Here is a 25,476-nt window from a genome sequence, read left to right on the forward strand (position 1 = left end):
GGTGAAATTTGAACTTCCTAGGATAGCGAAGCCAAGACCTGCCCTACTCTGCCTTACCCTGCCGCTGATTGGCTTACCCTCACATTCTTACATCCATAGAAAAGTTTGGTCTAATTTTGAACTGGAGAATGTGCAGATTGATTCCCAGTATCTTATGATCCATTAAGTAAGGTACAATACAAGATGAATGAAGCCATCTTGACTGTAAGGGAACCAGCAGGGACAATCCCACCGGGTGCAACAGCACCGCATTTCAGCTGACACCTACTTTTGTTCTGTCAGCCACAAAGTGTCACACCACACCGGGAGCATTTCATAAGTGGAGCGTTTTGTTGCCATACAGGTATTTATTGATCTGGTTATTTGTCCTTGATATTTGTGCCTCTATCCCTGAGCAGGCAGCTAAAATGCTAAAACTTTTTCTGTTTTTGGCAAGGAGAGTTTATTTTTTTTAGTTTTATTTTTTCTCCTCTTTAGTCTGTAGGCTCCAACCTAATAAAGGTAATACCATTAAAAGTTCAGTTATGACATGGATCCAATATTTGTGGTTATGTTACGTAATTAAAAATAAACTCATCAGCATAATTATATTGTATCCTCTGAAACCCAAACTGTGGCACGTCTGCTGGAAATACAAGAGTGGCCGTGATGAGGTCAGGCAGCCGTGTGCAGCTGGAATGAAGCCACCAGGTGGCTAAATCAACTGGATGCACTTTACTAACTTTCATATGTATGCAAGCATCTACTACACCCTCCTGTATCACTCTTCTACTATTCGGCTTGTTTTAAAGATGTATGCCTGCCACTACAAAGAAGGCACAGAAAAATCATATTTAGTGTATTTCAGCTAGTGGGCTCACTTTTCTGCACAGGGCAGCAGGAATTTTCCTCCAATCTCCAAACTGCTCAGTACTCAGTACATGTAACCATTTCCTCTCTTAGTATTTTATAAGTATAGCTGTATTTGCTATGTAAATGCACACAAAGGCACAAAGAGAGAGAAACAAACAAGCCAATCAGTGCAGATTTATGATTATACCCTGATTCTGTGAGACAAGACAAGGCAGTCAGGGCTGTTAGCCCAGTGGGGATCACGATGAGGGCACTCTGGTGTTACACATTATGCCTTCCCCCTACGGTGTTACACATAATGCTTTCCCACCACGGCACTACACATATTGCCTTCTCCCTGTGCTGGTGCTTTTTAAACCCTCCCACATTGCTTCTCCACTGCAGGGATCTTTACCGGCCTTAGGGGGCCGAAGAGCTTACAGCAAGCCGTGTTTAGTCCAATCGACAGGGGTGTAGTCCTAATCACCAGAAACAGGCTGCTGTGATCACCAGGAGACTAATACGAACATGGATGGAGCAACTAGTGTGTGTGTGTGTGTGTGTGTGTGTGTGTGTTTGAGAAGGAGACAGAGAGAGAGTGAGAGCGAAAGCCTGTCTTTCACGCTCCCACTTTCATTGAATCTCTGGAGTACTGCGACAGGCAGAGTTACTCATCCAGATAACTCGGAAAAAGTTTTTCACAGTTAACTGCGTAATCAGGCTTCTTGAAACCCTCTTATTTTTCCGCATGTTCTCCCCCAGACCTGGGACATTAAGTACTAGAAAATAATTCTTAGTGTCTGTTTAATCGTGAAGCACCAGATGGGTAGAGTGTACCGCGCAGACATGTTGACAGGAACAGTAAAGTGCAATAAATAGGCTTCCAAGCCTTTTTCCTGTGATTATCCCTGGCACTCATTGTTTCGTCTCCTGTGGAAAGCTCACACATCTGGCATGAGTAAAAGCCAGAAGAAAAAAACAAAGCAAAAGGAAAATCAGAATGAGTGTTTACAAGTGCAATTTAACTTAGATTTATTCATAGTGAAAACATACAGATGATAAATGTTGGCCAGGTGGGAAGGGAGGATGAAAGGAGTGAAAGAAAGCATAAGAAAGTGACGGAGGGCAGGGAGAGGATGGAGGTGTTTGATGACACAGCAGGAGTTTATCGAGCAAAATGACTTTGCTTATCTATTCAATTAAAATGGATTAAGGGATGCAATGAATGGCAAACTAACCTTGCTCCATTGGCCACACAATTTCCTCAACCTAAATCGCTGTCCCTCCCATGCCCTCCAGTCTTCACCTCTGCTCCTCTCCTCCCTCCCTCCTCCTGTACTGATCTCCCTCTCCTCTTTATGCTTGTGTCACAGTTAATCTGTTATTCCATAAAAGCCATAGCGCTATTACTTTGTATTGCCTCTGAGCTACCTACAAGGCTTGCCAATACCTCTGCCCCTGTTCCTCTATTCCATGTAAAGAAGATTAGAAGCGCAGATTGATTTGTCTTTGTCTCCCGCTGTTCCGCGGCGGCCACGGCTATTGGTAACCCATAGCGACAGCATTGCCGTGGTAACAGTTAGCAGTGGTGACAGCTGGGATTGTGGGAATCAGAGGTGCTGCTGGCATAAAAGCTGGCAGCGGGACGCCCGGGTGACACATACCTGAGTCGGTGGCACGTGAAGCCGAACAAAATGCGTCTGAGTCACCACATATGGAACGTCAGCACTAATCAGCAGCACGCTGGAGACAGTTTACCGCTTGCATGTTGTGAGCGAGGACGCAGAATGAAGATGTGTCACACCTTTCAACCCTTCATGCATGTGCACACTCAGGCAGGTCTGCGCACATGCAGGGGCTGTTGTTTTTACCTAACACTTAGCCCCGGGCTAACTGCATTTTGGAGCCTTTCAACCTTCGGCTAATTGAGTTCTTGGCCCTAGGCTAACATTTCCCTCTGGAGCCCTCTAAACTGGGCCAAATTTGGCATTAACCTATGGCTACCTAATATTGTTCTGAGGCAGGGGCACAGCTAATTCTGCAGTAGTATCAACAGTAAGAATTGCAACTATGAAAATCTACTTTGACAAATACAAGAGGGGATCCATTCTGTTGTTTGAAAAGTACAGCAACAGAGAAAACAAAAAACCACTCGTCTTCACAGCAGGGGACGGGGAAAGTATTTGATAATCCCAGTGTGTGAGTGTGCCTGTGTATGTGTTGGTGAGTGGGTGGGCCCCTGTAGTTTCATTATAACATTCAACCATTAATACAGATGCAACCAGTTTGGAAGGTTGTTTCTGACATCAGGGGCCAGATGCATAACTCTGTGTAGACTCATGACTGAAACTGTGTGTATGAACAAAGGCAGAAATATGCATTCTTTCTGTCAGATGTATAAAGCTGTGCATAGGCCCGATTCTGTTTTATAAATCGTGATCATTGTGGTGCTGGGCACAGGAGCCTCATTACCACACCCACAGTTCACCATAAATAGATGTAGAAATGCCTTTAAACATCTGTTTGCATGTTGAAGCTCGTGTCCCTAGACCATTTGTTAGACCTATCAATGTGAAATATGGGAAAGAAAATGCAAACTTCACCCACTGTGTTGCATCGGCTAGGTTCTCTAATGGTGCCAGAGCAGTCGTTATTACACATGGCTGTGGAAATATGTAGCGTCTGGACCATTAATTCATCACATGTTTTTGCAAAGCATGATCAAAATGTGATTCATTTATAGCTAGGGCTGTACCCGACTCAGAATTATGTCAGTCTAATCAGATTCAGTCATTCAATGATTCATTTTTTTTCCATATAAAGTTTTTTTTTAAGATTGTTTTTGGGCTTTTCTTGCCTTTAATGACAGGACAGCATGGAGTGCGGGACTGAGCCTTTGTACACAGGGTGCCTGCTCTATCCACTAAGCCACCAACGCCCTTCATATAAAGTTTTTAAAGGTTGAAAAGTGCTCAGCGGGACGTTCAGTGTGACAGCAGCATGCAAATAGGCTAACATAGTAAACAACGTAACAGTGTTAACGACGGATCTGAAATTAGGCAACAATATTTTTTGCAGACACTAGATTTCAAACAAAAGCCAGAGACTGTATCCTATTAACTGTCTGTGAGCTGGAAATTCACCAGTACACCACCATTAGCAAAATGGAGCAGATAATGTTATCTCTGAGCCATATGGAAGAAAGTTGCTCCTCCTCTGTGTTGTTGCATCATGTCCACAACTGACTGTACCAAAGAGTAGTGTCAAAGCAAGAGCGCTCAGTCTGCAGCAAAATCTGGGGACCAAAACATCCCCAGATGTACACTGCACAGCACTCTGACTAGCAAGAAAAAAGGACTGCTCAACTTTAAGCAGTCTCAGTTGACTGAGTAGTCTCCAACCGACAATTCGAATCTCAGACTTTCAGGGGGAAGCCCTATTTATGGCACTGGTGTTGAAACTAACTTAATAAAGTGCTTCACAACATCTAAATAAAATGATTATAGAACACTGTGTCGTCTGCAAAATAATAACAACACAACCAGTGAAGAGAGGAGAGGAGCAGAGCTGTCAACTGATCACCACCTGGTGGTGAGTTGGATCAGATGATGAGGAGGCTGCCGAACAGACCTGGTAAACCCAAATGTGTTGTGAGGCTGAACTGGGAACGTCTGGCCGAGGCCCCTGTCTGTGAGGTCTTCAACTCCCACCTCCGTAAGAATTTCTCATGCATCCCGGGGGAGGCTGGGGACATGGAAGGCTGCCGCTTGGAGCTGTGGTCAGAAGGCTGTCAGTGCCTGTTGTGGTGGGATCCTAAGAACTCGCCGGTGAGGTAGGCTGTTAGGCTGAAGTAGGCTTGTCACGATACCATAATTTCAGCTGTCGATACCAATACCAGTGAAATTCCGCGATTCTCGATACTCAGTGCCCCCCCCCTTGACAGCGCAACTGGGCGCGCACATGTGAGTGATCAACGGTGTCAACGTGTGTGTCAGCTTCGTCAAGTGTACCAAGTGCAGCGCGATGCTGGTATATGACAACAAAAAGACGGGGACCTCGACACTTAAGAGGCACATGGCGAAGGCTTGCCATGGAAAGAAAGACGAGTCAGCCTTCAATGTCTACGTTCGTATACTTAAACCGAGCTCGGGCTATTAATTACAGTTAAAGGGACAGGCCGGGCTCAGCCAGAACATGCACTCGGCTCGGGTGGGGTCGGGCTGAAATTTTTGGGTCCGATCTAAGCTCTAGCACTTGTAGATGCCATTGTTTGTAGCAAAGACAATAGAGAACAGGCGTTCTTCTCGGTGCTCGTCCTCGGCACAGACTGATGCGCGTATACTGCCCTCGTCAGTTCCGACAGAAATGGACACGGCCCGCTGAGGGCAAAGTTGTATCCGGTACTTACGGTACCAGAAAAAAAGAGTAACCGACATATTTTTTGCGTGTTGGCATCGACTTGGTACCCAAGTATCGGTTCTCATGACAACCCTAGGCTGAAGGAGGAGGCCTTTCAGGTCTGGCTGGCCCAGAGATAGCCTAAAGCAGCAGACAGCTGCCAGCTGGCCAGAAGGGCTGCAGCTGTGACGGTCGCTGAAGCAAAAACCTGGGTATGGGAGAAGTTCAGGGACGCTATGGAGAAGGACTTTCAGGTGGCCTAAGGGAAGTTCTGGCAAACGGTTAGACGTCTCAGGAAGGGAAAGCAGGGCTTGTCTCAGGCTGCAGAGAAGGAGAACTGCTGACCTGAACTGGGGATATTGTCAAGCGGTGGAAATGTGGATGAAAGCAAGCAGATAAAAATGGATGGATAGACAACCAATGAAACTGGCAAATAACCCCAAAACAATGTCCAGTTATCTCAGCTAAAACCAGTAATGCGCCTGGTTTGAAAAATGTGTGCACTCTTCCTTTATAAATACCAGTTAATTTATGGGGACAGGCCTATGCTAAGGTTTTTGTGCATACTTATCCTTTAAGCGTCTGGCACCAGATTATAAACAATGACAGGAAATGTTGCTGCAAAAATGATGGCTTTTTTTAAAAACCATCCACAAACTCTCAGCACTCTAGACCAATGAACCACAGAGAACAAACCAGACACATTCTCCAAAGGTTACCTGGAGGGTAGTTCAACCCCGAGGCAAAGGATTAACAACAGTTTTGCTTAGGTGACAAAAAACCCCCGACATCATAGATGGAAGAGATTTTTCTCTTTCCTGATATATGTCGGTTTATGTCAAAAATATAAAAAGGCACTCAGCATATTGCTGCCACTGTTGGAAATTGACACTGAGATTTAAAAAGAAAAAGCTTTTGCTTTTACACTCATCACAGTGGAAAATTGTATATACGGTGTGCGCTGCGTAAAGAGGGACAGAAGCATGCAATATTATTACAGTATCTGCTCTGAATCACTCGCCGTGTCTCTCTCATCTTTCATGCTGATGTCTGTCGAACAGATATTCACAGCGTGCAGTTTGCACAGTTCACGGTCTAAGTATCTAAAACAAGATTTTTACCTTATTGACTTCACCTCATTGGCTGCCTCTGACAACAAACAGCAAAACACTGAGAATACACCGCAGACCTCTCTGAGAATAGCAAGATCTCTGTATCTATACTACACTTTAGAATATGTACTGTATACTCAAGCAGGTCTGCTATAAAAAATAAGGAAATATCTCATATCATAAGAAGGTGGGACGAGGAGAAATTAAGGTAACTGATAAGAAAATAAAGCAGGAGAGGCAGACAGTAACACATGAGGTGTGAGCTAAACAAAATGGATATGTGTAAGGGAGAGAGAGGGGTGGAGGCGGAGGTGTGGACTCAGAGTCAGGGGGCACGTTCCTCGCCCTTCAACCGGTCTGTTGGATAAATGGATATCGACAAGGCTGCTACACAAAATGAATTACTGATGTGACTGAACTTTAGTCCGACACAGTGTGTGTGTGTGTGTGTGTGTGTGTGTGTGTGTGTGTGTGTGTGTGTTGCTGGACCTGAAGGGGATGCATGAGCTGACATGTCAGTGGGCCTGTGAATATATGTACTGTGTGTGTGAAGTATAGGTAACTGTTTCAAGTGTGCAGGTATGTGCGTGTGTGTCAGGTGTGTGTGTGTGTGTGTGTCTAAAGCAGCTATAAATGATGCTGAAGATGAATTTGCCAGGCTGTCTCTGTGGTCAACTGTAATCTGAGCTGAGGCCAGACCTCCATCTGCCCTGAGATTCACTCACACACACACACACACACACACACACACTCACACACAGTGTACTGTACATCTGATAGTATACAGGCATATGTGAAGCCACCAAACACAAACACATGTCCTTACATGAACTAATAAATTCTCACACATGGATACACCTCATCCCACACACCCAAATACTGAAACAAGTGCACACACACACGTCTGCCATCCAGAGACAAATTGCTGCTTAATCATCTTTCTCCATACTTCAGAAAGCCACAGACTGCATCAGTGTCACCTGATAAGATAACACAACGCAATATTTTCTTGTTTTCTTTTCCTACTTCGCTCCTCTCCCCGCTCTCTCACCCCTGTCTCACTCTTTGCCCCTGCAGAGAATCTCTTAGAGACGCCTAGCAGCCATGTTGCAGCTGTATTTAGCCGCTCAGCGTCCCCTGCCATCTGTGTCTGTCTGGCTGGCTGAAAATAAAAGACCCAAAAAAGGCCCACACAAGCTATTGACTGAAATCTCCCTATCTGGCCATTCAAGAAGTCCTTGTTTTAAAAATATAAAGTTCAATAATTCTTGTTTCACTGGCTTATTAAAACTGATAAAGGACTTTATTGGCCTGTTACTGCCATGCTATGAAAGTAATAAGCCACTTACAGCTCTGATTAACAGTTTTTTATATGAAAGCTAAGAGGGCTTTAAGTAAGCAGCTCCAAAATCGCAGAAAATCACAGCTTATTGCTTGAAGATATCCAATTAGAAAGAAAATCATTCGGCGACTATTCAATATCCTGAAAATGTAGGGCGTGTTGTCGAGTGATGGCTTAAATTACCTGCCACACTTCAAAATTACCGTCATTTGATTCAATTTTGGGGTCATGATTATTTTGTAGAAGTAGCTGTCAAACTTTTAAACGACATCTCTGGTTTTGGAATGAAAAGCATTGATTAAATAATGAATATAAATGTTCAGTGGGTACCTGCACGAGTCGAGATATGCACCAAGACATGCCTGTGGAACTAAAACAGGAATGAACAACGATGCAGCGGGATGAAAGTGTGACCTCTAAGAGAAAGAAAGCTTTCCCAGGCACAGAGGATCTCCTCGTCCTTTAAGGAAACATCATCTGTGCGGTCTGCCAAGTTTGGGGGGGAGAAAAAAAAAAATCAAAATGCATTAACTGTCCCTTTATTATATAATCCTCTGTGACATCTGCTTTGATATGAATCCCTGGGTAACAAAGCTGTCACGTTATTTGCCAATGACATGCATATTCAACTACTGCTGTCGAAGGTTATTTTTAAAACAGGCTCACAGATCTGAACACACACACACACAAACACACACACACACACAGCAGAAGTCACTCACTAAGCACTGCTTTCATGACATGTGATTTATTAAAATTGACAATTACTAGACATCTACATGAAAATATGAGGCGCTGATACGACTGTAACCTGATGTACTGATGAGCTGCACCCTTTCTTATAATCTGAGGTGCTAACTACAGTGCACATAATATGATATATAATTTGATATTTATGAAATGTACCATGTAGAATATGTATCATGCACATATATATTTTGGTGTATATACATACATCCGCATATTTATGTATATAATGCTCTGTCCTTGTTCCCCATGTCCATCTTGGTGTAGTTTGCTGTGATTTTTCGACTTGTGGTGTATTTTTTTGGTTGTGTGTTGTTGATTTTTTAATTATTCTAAATATATAAAATATTAAATATAATAAAAAAAATAATAAATATCTAGTAATTATTAATTTTATTTTTTTAATTTTATTTTTTAATTTAAAAAAACAATAAATAAATATATATTATTATGTTTAAATATTTATATATAAATATTTAAATATATATTGATTATATTTAAATATTTATATATAAATATTTTTATTTTTTGTTTTGCATGTTGTTGCTCTTTAAATTAAAAAAAAAAGAATATTAGAAGGCTATGTGTATATCTGACACAGCCCATGTGTCATGCATTTAACAATGTGTTCAAAATGTTTTGTTTTTTAAATTTTCATAGGAAATGTAAGGTACATTAGATATGATTTATGTGGCAAAATTACCACCCTGTCCGCTTTGCACCCAGAAGTAATCAATCAATTGCAATTACTTAACAAAAATACAAATATCTGTAGCAAAAATAACTGGTCTCCGCTCTTAAAACTTTCCCTATTGGCTTATTGGAATGACGCCTGTGTGAAGCAAAGTTAAACACAGCCTCCTGACATCATGGAAGTCAATAAGGACAAGTGATGGAAGATATTGTAAACTTGCCCAGGGAGCCAAGTTAAAGATAATTGGATGCACACTTTATAAGTAGTATCCTCTAAAAAAAGAGCATCTATCTAAAAAAGAATCGTTAAATGGAAGGAGTTTGTCCTTAAGTTTTTGTGATCTTGGTCGTCTTAATCAATGAAATGTCTGTCTACGTTAAAGTCTTGCTAAGAGCGAGAGCCAGGACTGAGAAGTGGATGTGTGGGTGAGGGAAAGAAAGAATTTTTACTGAAATATCACAGAACTCCGTCGCACTTCTCCATAGACAGTACAGCCAAAGAGCAGGTCAGTGAAGAAAAGGAGAAAAAAAAGTCTTTAAGTTATCTTTGCCTCTCAGAGTTAATAAAACATAATTTCTATGCCTGCTGGTAGCGAGAGTCAAAGTCAGCAACTTTATCTAATTTACATCGCATTTTTCCTACGTCAATGCCCCTGCATGTTTTGTAGCCTTTGTATCAGAACAAAGACAGACACACACACACACACACACACACACATTTACTCTTCAACCCTGAAACTTGTTGAAAAGCAAAAGTGAACAAAAGGGGCATTTTCATCACATTTAGCACACACGTTAAGTAAGGAAGCATCAATAATGAAACCAACGACCATTCCCACACTCTCTTAAGAAGGCCATGAGATGTTTACTTGTTCCTGAACTCTTTTAAATTTCCTTTGATTGCATTTTAATGAATGCCGCCAGAAATAAAGACGATCTGAGGAAAAAAAGACGTCAAGATGTTCCGAGATGTGCTTCATCATTCATGCAGTGGCTCCACAGATCACACACACCTGTGTTACGGCCTCTCAGGGTGATCGAATGTGGCGCGATAAAAGGCGCGGTTGAGTTTTAGAACACTTGAGAGATAAAGACGGGGGACGGATTGTTTCCACTCTGGTGATGTAAATGCTAAAGTCTATTATAATGGAGGAAAGAAAACAGTAAACACTATTGGCAACAGCGAGGGGTTCATTGCTTTGCTCCTTGGGTGTGAGGGCTTTAAAATAAATGACGGTCTTATTTATCATAACAAAACAAATTCATTACTCTCGTCACAATATAAAAGCATCTTCCAACAAAAGGATATTTAAGCAAACTAATATCCCATATCTGGCGTAGGGATCGTCTGTCAAGTTTGTTTTTCATTAAAAACAATTTAAGAAGTACGGTTGAGGGCGCAAGTATCTGCGAGTGTCTCACTGCATCACGGTGCACATGCTGCATTTAGTCATTGTATACACATGTGGCAGCGTGCGCCATGGAGATATATGCATGTGAATGCCTGCCTTTTATTTGATGTGATGCGAAGCGTCAGTTTTGGCTGGTTGATATCTCTTCCTGATTTAATTTGGGTAAATAGTGTTTAGCAGCGCCCTGGGCCCTGAACGAGACAATCAAACAGACTGACGAAGGCAGGCCGAAGCATCCGCTGTCAATATACAGTTGCTATTTTCTCCATTGTTGGACACCTCCATTCAGGCAATAATTACACCCATTACAAAAGACACGAACACTTAGGTTTCTTTCAGAGCTGCGCGGATGAGGGGGTGGGAGTGGAGTGCGACGCTGCTGTATGTTAGTGTGATGGCAATTTTGTGTGTGTACGTGTGTGTCTTTGTTTGTGGGGGTGGATAAGTGGGTCGGTGTAAATGGATATTAGCTGTGTCTTTGTGTTTAATTGCCTGCATTTCATATTAATTTTTTTTTCCCAGGTTAAATACTGAGGTTTTAGCATTGTGTTTTAAGCATGTTTGCACATCAGGCTCCTTTGTGTTTGTGTGTGAATGAGCATTTTTAGCAACGTGGCATCACTTTTCAATGAGGTTGCAGCAGCAGCAGCTATTGACCGACTCTACTGAAATTAATTTAATGAAGAGAAAAATTGTCATTGCCTTTGCTTGCACGAACTAGTAAATTGATTCTGGGGGTAACATAGGGTGGGGAGGTGTTAAAAAAAAGACTTTGTGCATGTGTGGATTTGGATGTGAGTGTGCTGCTGCCATTGTTTTCAAACGCCTTATTAAAGGGTTTATTAGACAGTTCCAAAGGGGCTCCCCTCCAAAATTGCTTTTGAGAGACAAACTTGTGACTTTGGGACTAATTGAACTTCACTGCCACGATGGATACTGCTCAATAGAAGGCACAGCTTAGGGATGCTGATTGCGGTGAGCTTTATCATGCAGAACATCAGTGTGGAACTGGTTAGTTAAAGCACTATTTCTCGAAAGCGGCTGCAGGAAAATGCAAAACAGCCCGAGCTGTTTGGACCGCATAAGAAGGTGCTCACTTGGTTCTTTATACACAGCTTTTATAGCTTATATCATCCAAGTCTCTACTACACTGATCTTAATCAAACACACACATACACACACTCACACGCACAGATACAAACCTCGGCTTTGATCTTGTTGTCTCCGAAGCAGAGATGCTGAAGGTAGGCTGCAGCGTTGGACTGCACCGATGGGAACTGGTGCTGCAACATCTGGATCACCTCTGGCAGCTCCGGATCTCTCCAACCAAACTCTCTGCACAGACACAGAAAGACAGAGACACTTTGATTCCTGCCGCACTTCAGCAAAGCATCAAGATTACCTGAAAGTAGTCCAATAAAATCACAGACACATTCACACATTCACTCGCATGGTTACACAGTTTACACGGAGAAAAACAGACATATATAGACAAAAAGGCAGAGTATGAATGAGAGAGAAATTTAAATGTAAAAATCCGCTTTGTTCTGTTTTCAACCGAAGAACTCGCTTCTTACAAGAGAGGGCTTCACAAGTTAAGCAACATAGCGGGACGGAAATGATTCAAATCAAACACTGACTGCCCAATTTGTCAAAACATTGTCATTTCCACCCATCGTAGGAAAGTAGAGCAAGTGAAGATGAGGCCGGCAGGTTAAGCAGATGGCATTCATGAACACTTTTACAACTAAATGGAGAAAATTCTTTGCTCAAATTTTATTTACAATCAGCTCAATCAGAGTTAGGTTTCCCCTTGAAGAACAACACAGTGATTCTTGCAGAGTCCTTCAACTCTCTACAGCCAGATGACTCAACATATAGTACATTCATAAAAGCTTTACAGCTGTGCTTTTAAGTAAGAAAACGGTAGCCAAGCGTCGCTCACAAAGGCTCCGAGGAGATCCAAGGAAAACACACATCACACTGTTGTCTGCACAGTCTGACTGGCGTGTGATTTTATGTGAAATGCAAACAACAACTTCAGAGATGAATGTTTTTGAACCAAAGTGGCTGAAAAATGAAGATCCTTGGGATTACAATGTTGAAGATAATTTCATTACAACCACGCAGTGACACAAGCCTAAAAATAGTTTTAAGGAAACTTAGAAAAAGGGATAAAAAGTTTGAGGAATTGCACAGCACAGCATTACCACTGCCTGCATGCTGTCTGCAGTGTGAGTGGTGTGAGTTATGTTCTATACTTTCTACCATTAGGAGTTTACACTCCTATGAGCACACTGGACAAAGTGAAATAAATGTTTTGTCCCTTGGTAATACCCAGGAAATGGTCTCCTTTATTGTATTATCCCCTGCTGATAATTGTTTTGCTACGGTCCCCCAAATGAGAAAATTATGACTGTGCAAGAAAGTGTGGGCGACTGTGTGTGTGTGTACAGTCGTGCACCAGTGTGTGTCTCCACCCTCTACTGTAATATTTTCTCCAATAACCACTCTGTAAACTGTTTCTCTGTGACTTCCCCCCCTCTCTCTCTCTTTCTCTCTGTGCTTTCAGAAAACTGTCAACTCTCAATGCCATCTGAAGAAAACCTATGTTGAAATTTTGCCGCTCCCATCGATTGTGGTGTTTGAGGATTGATTTTGTTGTTTCTGCCTTCATGCTCACTGTTCTGTGCCAAAATGCAGCTCACTGTAATCCCCATCAAGCCATCGTTGATTTATTTTGCCTCCGAGCTCAGCCTCCCCAAACATGAAAATGTGGTAAATACGGGACAATTGCCCTGCTTGGAGAGTTAAAATTGATGGGGCAGAGGATTGTGTGTGTGCCTGAAGTTGCTGCGGCAGAAAATGAAGCCTCGACACTGTACTCTCATCTCTGTCAGATCAAGCGAATGCGGTCCACGAAACATCTGTGAAAAGCAGAGCGTTCACGGGGAGTAAACATGGCTCTCAAAGATAAAGCAAGCTCCAGCGTGGACGGCTCTTTATCTGCCGAATGATAAGTGTTCGTTCAGCCAGAAAGCAGGACTGAAGGAGGGAGGTAGAGGAGAGATAGAGAGAGGGAGGAAGAGGGAGGGATTCCCAAGGCATTTAGGGGATTTAGGAGGAGAGACCCTCAAACAACGGCCCTTAAATCACACAGCCAGATACCATCAGGTCAGTTTGTTTGTTTATGTGTGTGTGTGTGTGTGTGTGTGTGAGTGAGTGAGTGTGTGGCAAGATTAAGATAGGATCATGATGTGAGTTTATGTGGACACAATTGCCTCTGTGCCTGTTTGTCTCTGTGTGTCCGGCAGTGTGTGTGTGTGCACAGAAGTGTACTCAGATTCATCAGCCTGTACTTCCATGTATATCTGACGATGTGTTAATGTGCATGGCCGTGCATGTGTGTGTGTTGTGTGTGTCATCCATCCCCTGCAGCCTCCCAGCTCTGTCAGTGTAGTTAATAGAAAGCAGAGTGATCTGCTGATAAGATAAGCATCGTGGCTCGCCATTAATTAAAAACCCCTGGTAGGGAGAGAGACAGAGTGAGAGGAGCAGAGCGGGAGGAGTGAAACACAGAGGGAGAATGAGAATGAGGAAGCAAAGTTACGGGGAAAAGCCGAAGCCGAATGCAACTGTGGGTACAGCGGGCAAAGAGGAAGCTGGGAGGAGATGGAACAATACGAAAAAAAAGGCATAGAGAGAGGAAAACAACTCTCAGATGAGATGCCAGTCATGTCAACACAGGTGCTAATGAGAGCTACAGCCCTGGTAGATGCACCGCTAGGCGACAAGCCAGCGACGTGAAACAGCGGGATGCAAACAGAGCGGGATGCAGCCCGCAAAAGGGAGAACTGATCAAAGAGGCACTGCCAACAAAACTGCCGAGCTCACACTAAATACCCACACAACTTTTGAGGAATCTGCAGCACAATATGCTGCCGCTTGTGTGCCATATTCTTTATGCTGTTATTTTATGTCTTGTGTGGTAATAAATGCCACACTGAACAATTTGTTGACTTGCCTATTTCTCTATTTTTTTTTAGAACCTGGGCTACGTGTCCTCGATACAACACGCCAGTGGGTATGAGAATAAATTAGGGGGCACTGTTGGCGCACAGAGCTCCATGTTCCTGGTTAGACGGGTTACTTTGCCATCTCTTGAGGCATGCGGAGGCGTGATGCAGCGAAATACTTTGAATGGAAACACTAGGTATAGCAGGAGAGCAGTCTGACATAGTGAGAATAAAGGCAGGTGGCAAGGGAGATTGTGGGGGAGGGAGGGTGGAGGCAGAGACAGAGTGATATAACTGGGACATAGGAAAAGACTGCTGTGTGATGGTGGGGCTTTGATGCAGGCAAACACACACACACACATGCATGGGCGGGAGGCAAAATGTGACACAACACATGAAAATGCAAGGATTATCAAAGGATTTCTCTCTTTTCATAAAACTTCTCTTCATATCTCTCTCTTTTCATGCCCAGGTCTCATGAGACAGCCGAACCTCTATCTGAAATCCCAACATGACCACTGATACATGTGTGTAGACACACACACAGTGAGAAAACAAAGCTCACCTAATCTGAAAAACCACTGATTGGACACACACACACAGAGCTGATTTCCACACAAGCTGCTTGATTCCCCTGGCTGAGGAGAGCTGACGGTGGAGGGAGAGACATGAGTGACAGCAATACATCTCCCCTATGTTGCATCCTTTATCATCATGTTCCCTGTATCCATGAACTCAAGTGGGTGAAATGGCAAAGGCAAAGTGTGTAAGGATGAATTATGCACTGAAGAATGTGATACATGGCGACAAAGCTTGAAAAAAGATGAGTGTGATTGGGTTATGAAGTTTAGTGTCTCATGTTCATGAAGAGTCAAACTGCACATAAAGGCAGCTGAGTGGAATGGCCTTGGATACAGTCACTATAAATTAAACACTTAAACGGGGAGGTGGGTGACGCTGGTAATGAAACAATACCCTGAGTGAGGAACTGATTTCTGAGCTACAAGATGTCAAACACACACATGCTTGACTTTAACTGGTGAAAAGCAAGGCACTGAATGGGTCATCTACTATAGACCGAATCACAATGTCTGTTTAAAATAACGTCTGGGGAAGAAAATCAAGCTGTGCAAACGCTGCCTCAACTGGTTAGTTTAGCCACCTGAAAAAAAATAGGTGTATAGGTATATCCCTCTTATCCTGCCCTCATGGGGGTGGTGCTGTGTCTTCCTCAAGCCCGGGTCCTCTACCAGAGGCTTGGGAGTTTGAGGGTTCTGCGCAGTATCTTAGCTGTTCCTTGGACCACACTCTTCTGGACAGAGACCTCAGATGTACCTGGAATCTGCTGGAGCCACTCTCCCAGTTTGGAGATCACAACCCCGAATGCTACTGTTGCCTTTACTCCCCACATCTTTTCTAGCAGCTCTCTCAGCCCTTGGTATTTTCCGAGTTGTTCGTGTTCCTTCTTCCTGATGTTGCTGTTAGACAGGAGCAGCATTCCAACAGCTCCATTTGTCATCAGGTTGACGTGGACCTTGTTGACCCAGGCGAACTCTTGTGTTTGTGGTTTCACTCATCCTGAGGTGGGCTAGCAGCAGTAAGGACCTTGCCTAAGGGTCCATATGTGTTACCCGCCCTGACCTGGAATCGAACCCCCAATCTCCCGTGCCAAAGTCAGCCTTAACCACGCTACTTGTTTTTACAATATATTCTTTTACTGCTTTACCATGATGTCAAACAGCACTTTGAACAGGGGACTGAGGCCATACTGGACTTCATTAAAGAACAGTAATTTTACTTAACAAAACACGGGAGTTGCTGGTCTACCGCTGCCTCCATTGGTTGGTGTGTAAGGTAAAGTGGAGAAAATACTCCAATAGTGGCCACTTAGGTTGATAATGACCTTTTTAGTTAGCTAAAATATGTTTTGCTGTGGCCCCTGTCCAAAGCAGTACATTGCTTAGCTTCCATGTCGGTAGATTTTGTTTATCAAAGATACCAGCAAAACAACACAGTATTTAAAATAAGTACAACAGAAATGTCAAATAGGTCTGACCACTGTGTTTAACTATATATCTTTAAACAATGCAGTTACAGCTGGAAATGAATTAAAAAACCCTCGGAGTCACTGGGTCCACGTAAAAGAAGGCACTCAAGAATAGGAGCTTCTTGCTGTGACTCAGAAGAAGAGGCCCAAAGTCGGGCAACCAAGGATCCTAGGGCCAGCCACAGAGGGCGGTAGGGAGACGTTCCTACCACTGCCCCACCACCTAGAGATGTTCCGGGATTCAAGGGGCGAAACATCTGTGAAGGGGGGCTCCAAGCTGGCAATCCTGTGGCTGACCCGCTGGCACAGGTGAGACGGAAAGGAATGCCTGCAGGTATCAAACACTTGTGCTTGCATCTCAGAAGTAAACAAGTTTGCCTATTTCACATATCTCCCGAGTCCAGGCCAGTTATAACCGACCCCATTTTCGTTGGTTCACTCGGAATATTTACCGCCTCCTGCCTGGAAATGAAACTACTGGCCATACAGCACTTGAATAGGCCATAGCACAACACAGCAGCACATCAAGTGGGCCGAACCTGAAACTAACCCGAGCAAAATTTCTGATTTGGTATCTGAACCCGGCCCAACCTGTCGGGTTCTGACTGGTCCCATCTGGCTCGGGTCGGGTATCCACGCTCTATTAGTGCCAAATCACTGTGATCTGGTCAACTGGCTTGTCTTTAGTTTCAGGTGATGTCACTAATGCATAACATGGCACCAAAGATGAGCTAATGCCACAGGGTCAGTTAAGTCCAGGCATTTGGAGTTTGAAGAGGCGTCCATCGTCCTGAAGTTCCCTTGAACAATAACTTCAGAAAAGTAACTGACCCTGACCTTTGACCTCCCCGCAAAGGTTACAATTCTTCTTCTGTTAAGATACAACTTACAGTTGGCATTTTTCAGAAAGAGCCAATAAATGTATCTTTAACTCCTTCAGAGGAGACTTATTATTATTACTTGCATGCCCAAACACAAGGGATTTAAAGGAGACAAGAGTCTGTATATGCACAACTTTAATGTTATGCAAAAGAGAACATTTAATCATGAGCTCAGTGTCACTGTGTCAGACTGTCTCCTTTATGAGAACATGATAAGATGTTTGAAGCTCGGCTGTGCTGTAAACACATTCACGAGTTCTTTGTCAGCTGCCTGCGACACTGAGATGCATCATCATGACACCAGTTACCACAGGTGTCGCAAGATAAACCAGAACTGAAAACTAATGTGGTTTCAAAGGGATAAATCAGATATTGCATCAAATCATATTAATTCAAATAACAACCTTATTCAGTGACAAAATTTTCACAGTCACCGACACACAGCACTTTCTGATCTCATTCGTTCGCTTCCTCACACGCAGCATGATTGTACACCCAATTTCAGAAACACAGGGGGTACATGATTTAGGTCTCCTAGTCCAAATCACATCCATCAGCAGGGACCACAATGCATCTGGAGTGACAGCTCCACACAGGAAGCCTGTCCCGCTGGCCTTAATCTGATTGGACAAGGCCTGTCATGTCTGTTAACTGATTGGAGGGTCAGGAATGGATGGACTGGCAGTGTGCATACAAAAGCAGATGCTAATTAGGACCTGAACATCAATCTTCATCACTGTGTTGGGACAGAGGGGGGGCAGAGAGGAAGTGGGAGGGAGGGGGGGGGGGGGGCGTGTGGGAGGAAGAGAGTGAGAGAATAGAGTAAGAAAAGCAGGAAGAACAGCAGAAAGAGAGAAAATGCAATTTAGGTAATTTACTGCCTTGGTGATCAAATTTCTCCCGTTACTCCAGAGGAGCTGAATGAGTATTTGACTTTGACAGAGTAGCAAGTGGCGCACTTTTCAAATATTGCCTATTAAATCATTCTAGAAGTCCACACTCACCCTTTTCTTTATCGTCTTTCTCTTTCAATCTCACGTGTGCATCCTCTCATTCCCTCCAGAACACATTTTTATCATATTGTTTTATATGTTCTCCCCATGGATGTCAATAACCTGAAGAAGTATAGAGCATTTCAGACGCAAGTAAATGTGGCTCTTCTTTAAACAGGACTGCAGGTTGAGTGTGTCGTTGTTTTCCTGTGTGCACGCATGTCCGCATGCATCTTCAGGTGGAGTGCATTAGTGACGGTAAAGTCAATACAGAAGAGAGACTTCAGCAATTCCACCAATAAACAGCAGTCAGAATAAGATTCAGGTGAAGATGCACCAACATTGACTCAAAGTGCAGTGATGGGTCTCTTTAATTAAAAGAGCAACTTAATTAAGATGCTATCCAGGAGAATAGTCAGCTCTGTTCATGTGTCCTTCGTGAAAGGTAAGTTTAAGTTGCTCTTTGGCACGTACAGCCAGGGCGGCGGGATTCAACTCAACTGCTAGGAGTGGTACTGATGGACAAGAATTTATGATTATCAATTTTTTTTACCTCACACCCTACTGCCTCACTATAGTTCCTTTACTAGATTGAGCTGAGAATATTGATATAACGTCTGACAACACAAATCTACTCCTCCCAGTGGCAGATCTTCCTAGATGACATAAAAAATTATAATAATAAAAATTATAAAAAATAAAATAAACTGAAATAAAATAAAATAATATAAAATAAAATTAAAATAAAATAAATTTAGATAAAATAAAGTAAAATGAAATAAAATAAAAATAAATAAAATAAAATGAATTTAGATAAAATAAAATAAAAATAAAATGAATTTGGATAAAATAAAATAAAATAAAATAATTAATAATACTATACTAATACTATTATTAATATTATATTAATACAACAAACATTAAACTAAAAAATAAATAAATAAAATAATAAAATATAATCATTATTATCATCAGCGTCCTCATCACCATTATTATCATAATTATTATTATTAGGGGGTACAAGGAAATCTTGTCCTTGATGCCAAATGTGCTACCTCCAGCACTGAATCTTCCTATAGTTTCCAACACAGCATAAAAAATACAAGGAAAAACGTCCCCCTGATAAAACAATTCTATATCAAGTGTGATACCATTGGGTTTATGCTACTGATTTCAGTTTATAAAAACACAGCAGTGTTTTGAACAGACTCTGGCAGTGTCATCCAGGACAGCCAAGACCTGACCTGAAGCAGATAGATAGCAGAATATGGACAGCTTCTCTAGTAACTCTAAATGTGTTGATTTTGTGCGTCACGTATCATATTATCCATGCATGATATTATTGATATATCAATACAAACTCATTATGGATATTGGCTTCATCTTGTGTACAAGATGAAGCATCAAAGCAGCCCATCTTAGCTCTAGGAGCAGTTGTGTATTTAAAGTTATTACAAACAGCTTGACAAATGACTCCAATATCTTCTATGTCCCAGATCATCTCTGCGCCGTCTTGGCTCTACGCCTTTCAACAATGTTGCATGTTCTGCACATGCTCTTCTCTTCTGACAAAAAGAAAAACACAGCGTGGAGCTCCTCTGCAGCTTGGAGAAGCGAACACAAATCCCCGCCACGGTAAAGGGGATCAATGAAAGGTGGGGGAAGAGAGAAAGAGAGAGGGTGATGCTCGTAATAGCCTGGCAGTCAAATGGATAGATAGAGATGGGTGGATGGAGCCTGGGATGAAACCCATCCAGAAATAAACTGTGGCCAAAAAAAAAAATCTGTGGTGAGTCAGCTGCAATGAAAACATCCCATCTTCTGTCACCTTCCTCCTCCTCCTCCTCGTCCTTACTCGCTGCTCCCCGGTTACTTATGGGCAAATGGAAATGACTCGTAATAGCAGATCAACTCTCTCAATGGAAACAGAGCAGTGAGCTAGTAGTATTGATTTCACACACAAGATAAATCATAACGACAAAGACAAACAAAATTAAATAAAAAAGTAGAGGAGAAACGAGGCCTTGACCGAGAGCAACAGAATGAGTTGCAGAGCGCACAAAGGAGAGAAATGATGAATGGAAATAATAGAGGAAGACTAGTCTCTTCATCACTTCAGTATGAGAAGCCACATGTGACTCTCTCCTCCTTCTTCACCTCCCTTTTGTCTGCACATACCGCCATCCCAGTTTCCCCTCTCTCTCTTTCTTAGATGAGTCTGGAGTTTTTCCATCTGAAGCCCGTGCAGCAACCACACAGACCAAGAGAAAAATCAATACGCTTTCTCTATGGCATCTTCCAGCTGGGAATAGGAGGCTCAGGAGGTTGAATAAAAAGCGAACAAAGGACAGAGTGAGAAGAATGAGAGGTGCTGAATGAGACTGACTAACATGAATGGGACAGAGACAGAGGTGACGGTAGGAAAAGAGCTGGTGATGAAATGCACTGTATGCCACTAGCAAACCTAAAGAGACCTTGAGCAATACTAATACATTCTGATATGACATCATGACATTACGAATTATAGATTTATCTTTTATTATTAGCTTTTTAGTACATCGTCAAATACACAGATCAGCCAGAACATTAAAACGACTGACAGGTGAAGTGAAGAACATCACTCATTTCATTGCAATGCATTGTTCTGCTGGGAAACCTTTGGTCCTCGCATTCATGGCGATGCCCCTTTACGCGATCCACCCACCTAAACATTGTCATAGACCCGGTGCCCCCGCTCATTGCAACAGTACCCCTGATGGCAGTAGCCCCCCAGCAAGTCAGTGCGCCATGCCACACTGCAAAAACTGCTCAGGAATGGTCCAAGGAATGTGACAAAGTGCTCAAGGTATCGGCCATCTTTCAAATTCCCCAGATCTGATCAAGCATCTGTGGGACAAACTGGTACCCCAGAGGTCCTTGATAGGTCAGAGTCAAGTCCGATCTACAGCGGGGCCTCTGACCTGTCGAGGCATTGAGACAGGACCTCTGGGGGTCTCCTGTGTTGTCTGGCACCAAGGCGTTGTTGACGGATTCTTTGAGTCCTGTGGGTTGCGAGGTATGGTACCGGCACAATGGATGTTCGATCGGATTGGGATCTGGGGAATTCGGAGGCCAGGTTGGTGCATCGTCCTGCTGGGGGGGGGGCACAGTGCCATCAGGGAGTACAGTTGCCAATAAGAGGGTGTACTTGGTCTGCAGTGTCGTTCGGGTGGGTGTAGCATGTCAAGTGTAACCTGGAAATCTAGATGCCAGGCCCCTAGCAAATTCGAATTTGCACTGCACGGGAATCTGACCCCGATGAGCAGAGCCCGTTGAATCGCAAATCGGACCAATCAGATCAGTGTATCTGACAGAGGCAAGGTCTGGGCGGGCGTAACATGATGACGACAGTGCTGCGCCGTAGGAGTCGGAAAGTAAACAGCCAAGATGGCAGCTGCCGAAGGACTGCGTCAATTCAATTTAGCTTTGGAAGAAACGCTAAGCCAACTACACTTTTCTTTTTCCTTGAGAGAGGAACAGAAGACTGCCCTAGAAGCCTTTGTTTCCAGGAAGGACGTTTTTGCCGTTTTGCCGACGGGATACGGCTAAAGCATAATATATCAGTTAGCCCCACTGGTCGGCAAACAAATGGGGCTTAGTGCAATGAATACGTCACCTTGTTTTTTGCTCTGATTGGCTATCGTGCTATCCAATTGTGTGCAGCGGCATTTGAAATGCATCAGTTAGTGCCGCCCCTTGGGTAGGAAGGGTGTATCGGTGAGGGCCAGACTCAAACTCTGTACATGAATTGCAGGAGCCAAGGTTCCTCAGAAGAACAATGCAGTGTTACAAAATGATCAATGTTATTCACTTCACCAGCCAGTGGTTTTAATGTTTTGGCTGTTCAGTGTATATATGCATGCTTGACAATTTATGACAAAAATAAAGTATTACAAGTTAAAATATTTGTTTTTTGTACTGAACTAAGTAAAGTAACATGTATTATTAGGCTCTTCAAGCTGATTGGCAAAATAATTGGTTCTTCACTGAGCATCAAAAATTCCACATACAGGCCAAAATCTGTCTTCATCTGCTTTCTGCTTCTTAAACCAGTAAAATCTTTTTCTTAATAGCATGATTATCAAGTAGGAAAGTGCACTTCATCTGTAATTCTTGTACAAGTCCTGAGCTGGTAGGAGGAGTGATTATGCAAGAAGTGTCAAATCCAAAGGAGAATTCACATACAGCAGGGAGAGGATATGGTGTGTTTAATCTCTGAGTGTTCCTTTGGATTTGCTCTGTTCTTTCACCGTACAGCTGTCCATTGAACCGCTCTACTGCACAAATACATAACCAATTTACAGCACTTTTTGAGTTCTACCTTTTCTTGCTCTTCAGCCTTTTGATAATTTGCTCCAGATAAGTGTGTCTACTTGAGAATTAAAACGTTATTCAAGTGTGTTTGTGGGAGAGGCTGGCATGGGTGGGGCTGGTGAAGGGGAACATTAGTGTGCAGGGCCATGGAGCGATTTGCCACAGTAAGGAAAACACAAACGCCGGCACTAGTCCTTGCAATTAGCTGAACACACAGAATCGGAGGCCAAATCGAATACGGCATTAAGCTGACAGACAGGTGTTCATTTATATACACACCCGCAGAAAGGTGCACACACACGCACATACACAGTGTATTGAGTGGATACACACACTGCAGCTAAGCAAAGGCGCTCACATGCACATAAACATTCAATAAAGCACACGCACGTACACACCCACAAAAGCACACAACCTTGCATACTGCATATGCATTGAAGACGCACAAACGTGCACTCTTCTGTCTACAAAGAGGCAAAAATACACACATATTCACACAGCTATTATCCCACATTTGCTGATCGGTAATTTTCGGCCCGGTGGCACTATTCCCCCGTTACACAGTGCAATTACTGGATGTTTACACAGCCAAACAATAGGCCAGTGAAACATACACTCAGTCAAACATTCATTAGACAGGCCAATAGAAGCTGAGGTGACCTAGAACATTACAATGTATCACACACCACGCTCATTAAGATTGAGCTGTGTATTCTACTGTATCTAAAGCAGGAAAAGGCACAAGCTGGTTCCCTGTGAACATCTATCCAATTGGAAAACAATTTGGATGTAGTGAGAGATTCAGTGTAATACAATGCAGTTTCAAGCAGACTTCATCAAGCTGCTAACCTCATTGGGAATGACATGTGTACTTTACTGTGTCCAAATACAGTTTAGTATCACTGCATATCCCTACAAGGAGGTCTGTTCATGTTTAACACAGGAGACATGATGGTTGATTTAAATGGAATTTATAACTCTGTTTAGATTAACTATTCTAATCCACACATCAAAGAAAAGTAGAAGATAAGTGGGCCTCACCGGGAAACTCTAGCACCAACTCTTATGCTTCACATGTGACAAAATGGTCTTGCAGAGTACATGTGGATACGAACTGATGTACAGTCTTACTGGTAATAATTTACATTATTAGTACTAATTTACCAATCCTGACAGGAAAATTATTGTTGTCTAGCCTGATGGCAATATATCCTATAATACTGTAATATTTTCAGGCTATATCATGGCACACAACATATCTCAATATTTTGAAATCTCCTCTAAACTGCTGTAGTCTACTCAAATACTAAACTTCTAAAAATACAGTTAAAATAAAGTTAAATAAAGTACTGTTATGTAATTAAGTTAAACTCTTGCTACAATTAAGTTAAATACAGTTCTGTTAAATAAAAGTTATACAGACAACTATTAAAATAAAGTTAAATAGTTTATGTAATGAAGTTCATAAAGTACTGGTATAAAAAAGTTAAATTAAATACTGTTATAATAAAGTTAAACTAAGCATTGTTACAATTAAGTTGGAGTATCACCATAATAAAGTTACATAAAGTATTGTTACAATAAAGTTAAATTAAGTACTGCTATAATAACGTTACATAAAGTATTGTTATAATAAAGTTAAATTAAGTATTGTTACATTAAAGTTAAATAGTTTATGTTATGTAATAAAGTTCATAAAGTAGTGGTATAAAAAGTTAAATTAAATACTATTATAATAAAGTAAAATAAAGTACTGTTAAAATAAAGTTAAATGAAGTATTGTTATAATAAAGTTACATAAAGTATTGTTACATTAAAATTAAATAGTTTATGTTATGTAATAAAGTTCAGAAAGTACTGCTATAAAAAGTTAAATTAAATACTATTATAATAAAGTAAAATAAGCTACTGTTAAAATAAAGTTAAATGAAATATTGTTACAATTAAGTTAAATAAAGTACTGCTATAATAAAGTTACATAAAGTATTGTTATAATACAGTTAAATAAAGTGCTGTTATAATAAAGTTACACAAAGTACTGTTGCAATAAACACAAAGTATTGTTATAATGAAATAAAGTAGAATCACTGGTGCTTTTTTCTTTAGCATGCAGCTCGTCTCAGGCCAGAAGTGCTGATGTGTTTTGCTGTGAGCTTGAAGCTTAGGATCAACAGTTAGACATAAACAGTTAGCAGAGAATTAAAGTGATATCACAGAGTCACTAAACGTGAGGATTTATTCACTGTAAGTGGGAAACAAACTAACAGCTCTCCAGTTCATATATTAGTAATATTTGTAAGTCACGCTGGTGCTCCATGGTCACAAAATCAGACCAAATGGTCACAGTCTGGCTCCCTGCAGATACAAAATCTAATAGATCCCGCGTGGAACAAGCCGTTATACATGGGGTATGATCGATATATCACCCACCCCTGGGTCCGAGCAGCACCAGTTAAGATAAGGTGTGAGAAGTATCCCAATTTTAAGATGAGTAATACCAGCCCTCTTTACACTGGGTTGGGTTTATTGTACAGACTGATGAGCGAACTGACATCCGTGAACCACCGTCATCAGAGCGCACTGCAGTGATGTCCGATAAGGCTGAGAAGAACCACTCAAACTTCAGCGATGATAAAACACAAGTGAACAAAT

General features: G+C 42.1%; 1 protein-coding gene across 1 annotated transcript in view; it reads right to left on the reverse strand.

The window, feature by feature from the left end:
• ctnnd2a (catenin (cadherin-associated protein), delta 2a) overlaps nt 1–25,476 on the reverse strand; it is a 363,618-nt gene that overhangs the window by 108,832 nt on the left and 229,310 nt on the right. The window contains exon 13 of the mRNA XM_050057274.1: nt 11,738–11,870. Coding sequence (XP_049913231.1) covers nt 11,738–11,870 — 133 coding nt within the window. The remainder of the gene's footprint in view (nt 1–11,737; nt 11,871–25,476) is intronic.

Source organism: Epinephelus moara, chromosome 11 (assembly GCF_006386435.1).
Source record: "Epinephelus moara isolate mb chromosome 11, YSFRI_EMoa_1.0, whole genome shotgun sequence".
In the NCBI taxonomy this organism is placed as follows: domain Eukaryota; kingdom Metazoa; phylum Chordata; class Actinopteri; order Perciformes; family Serranidae; genus Epinephelus; species Epinephelus moara.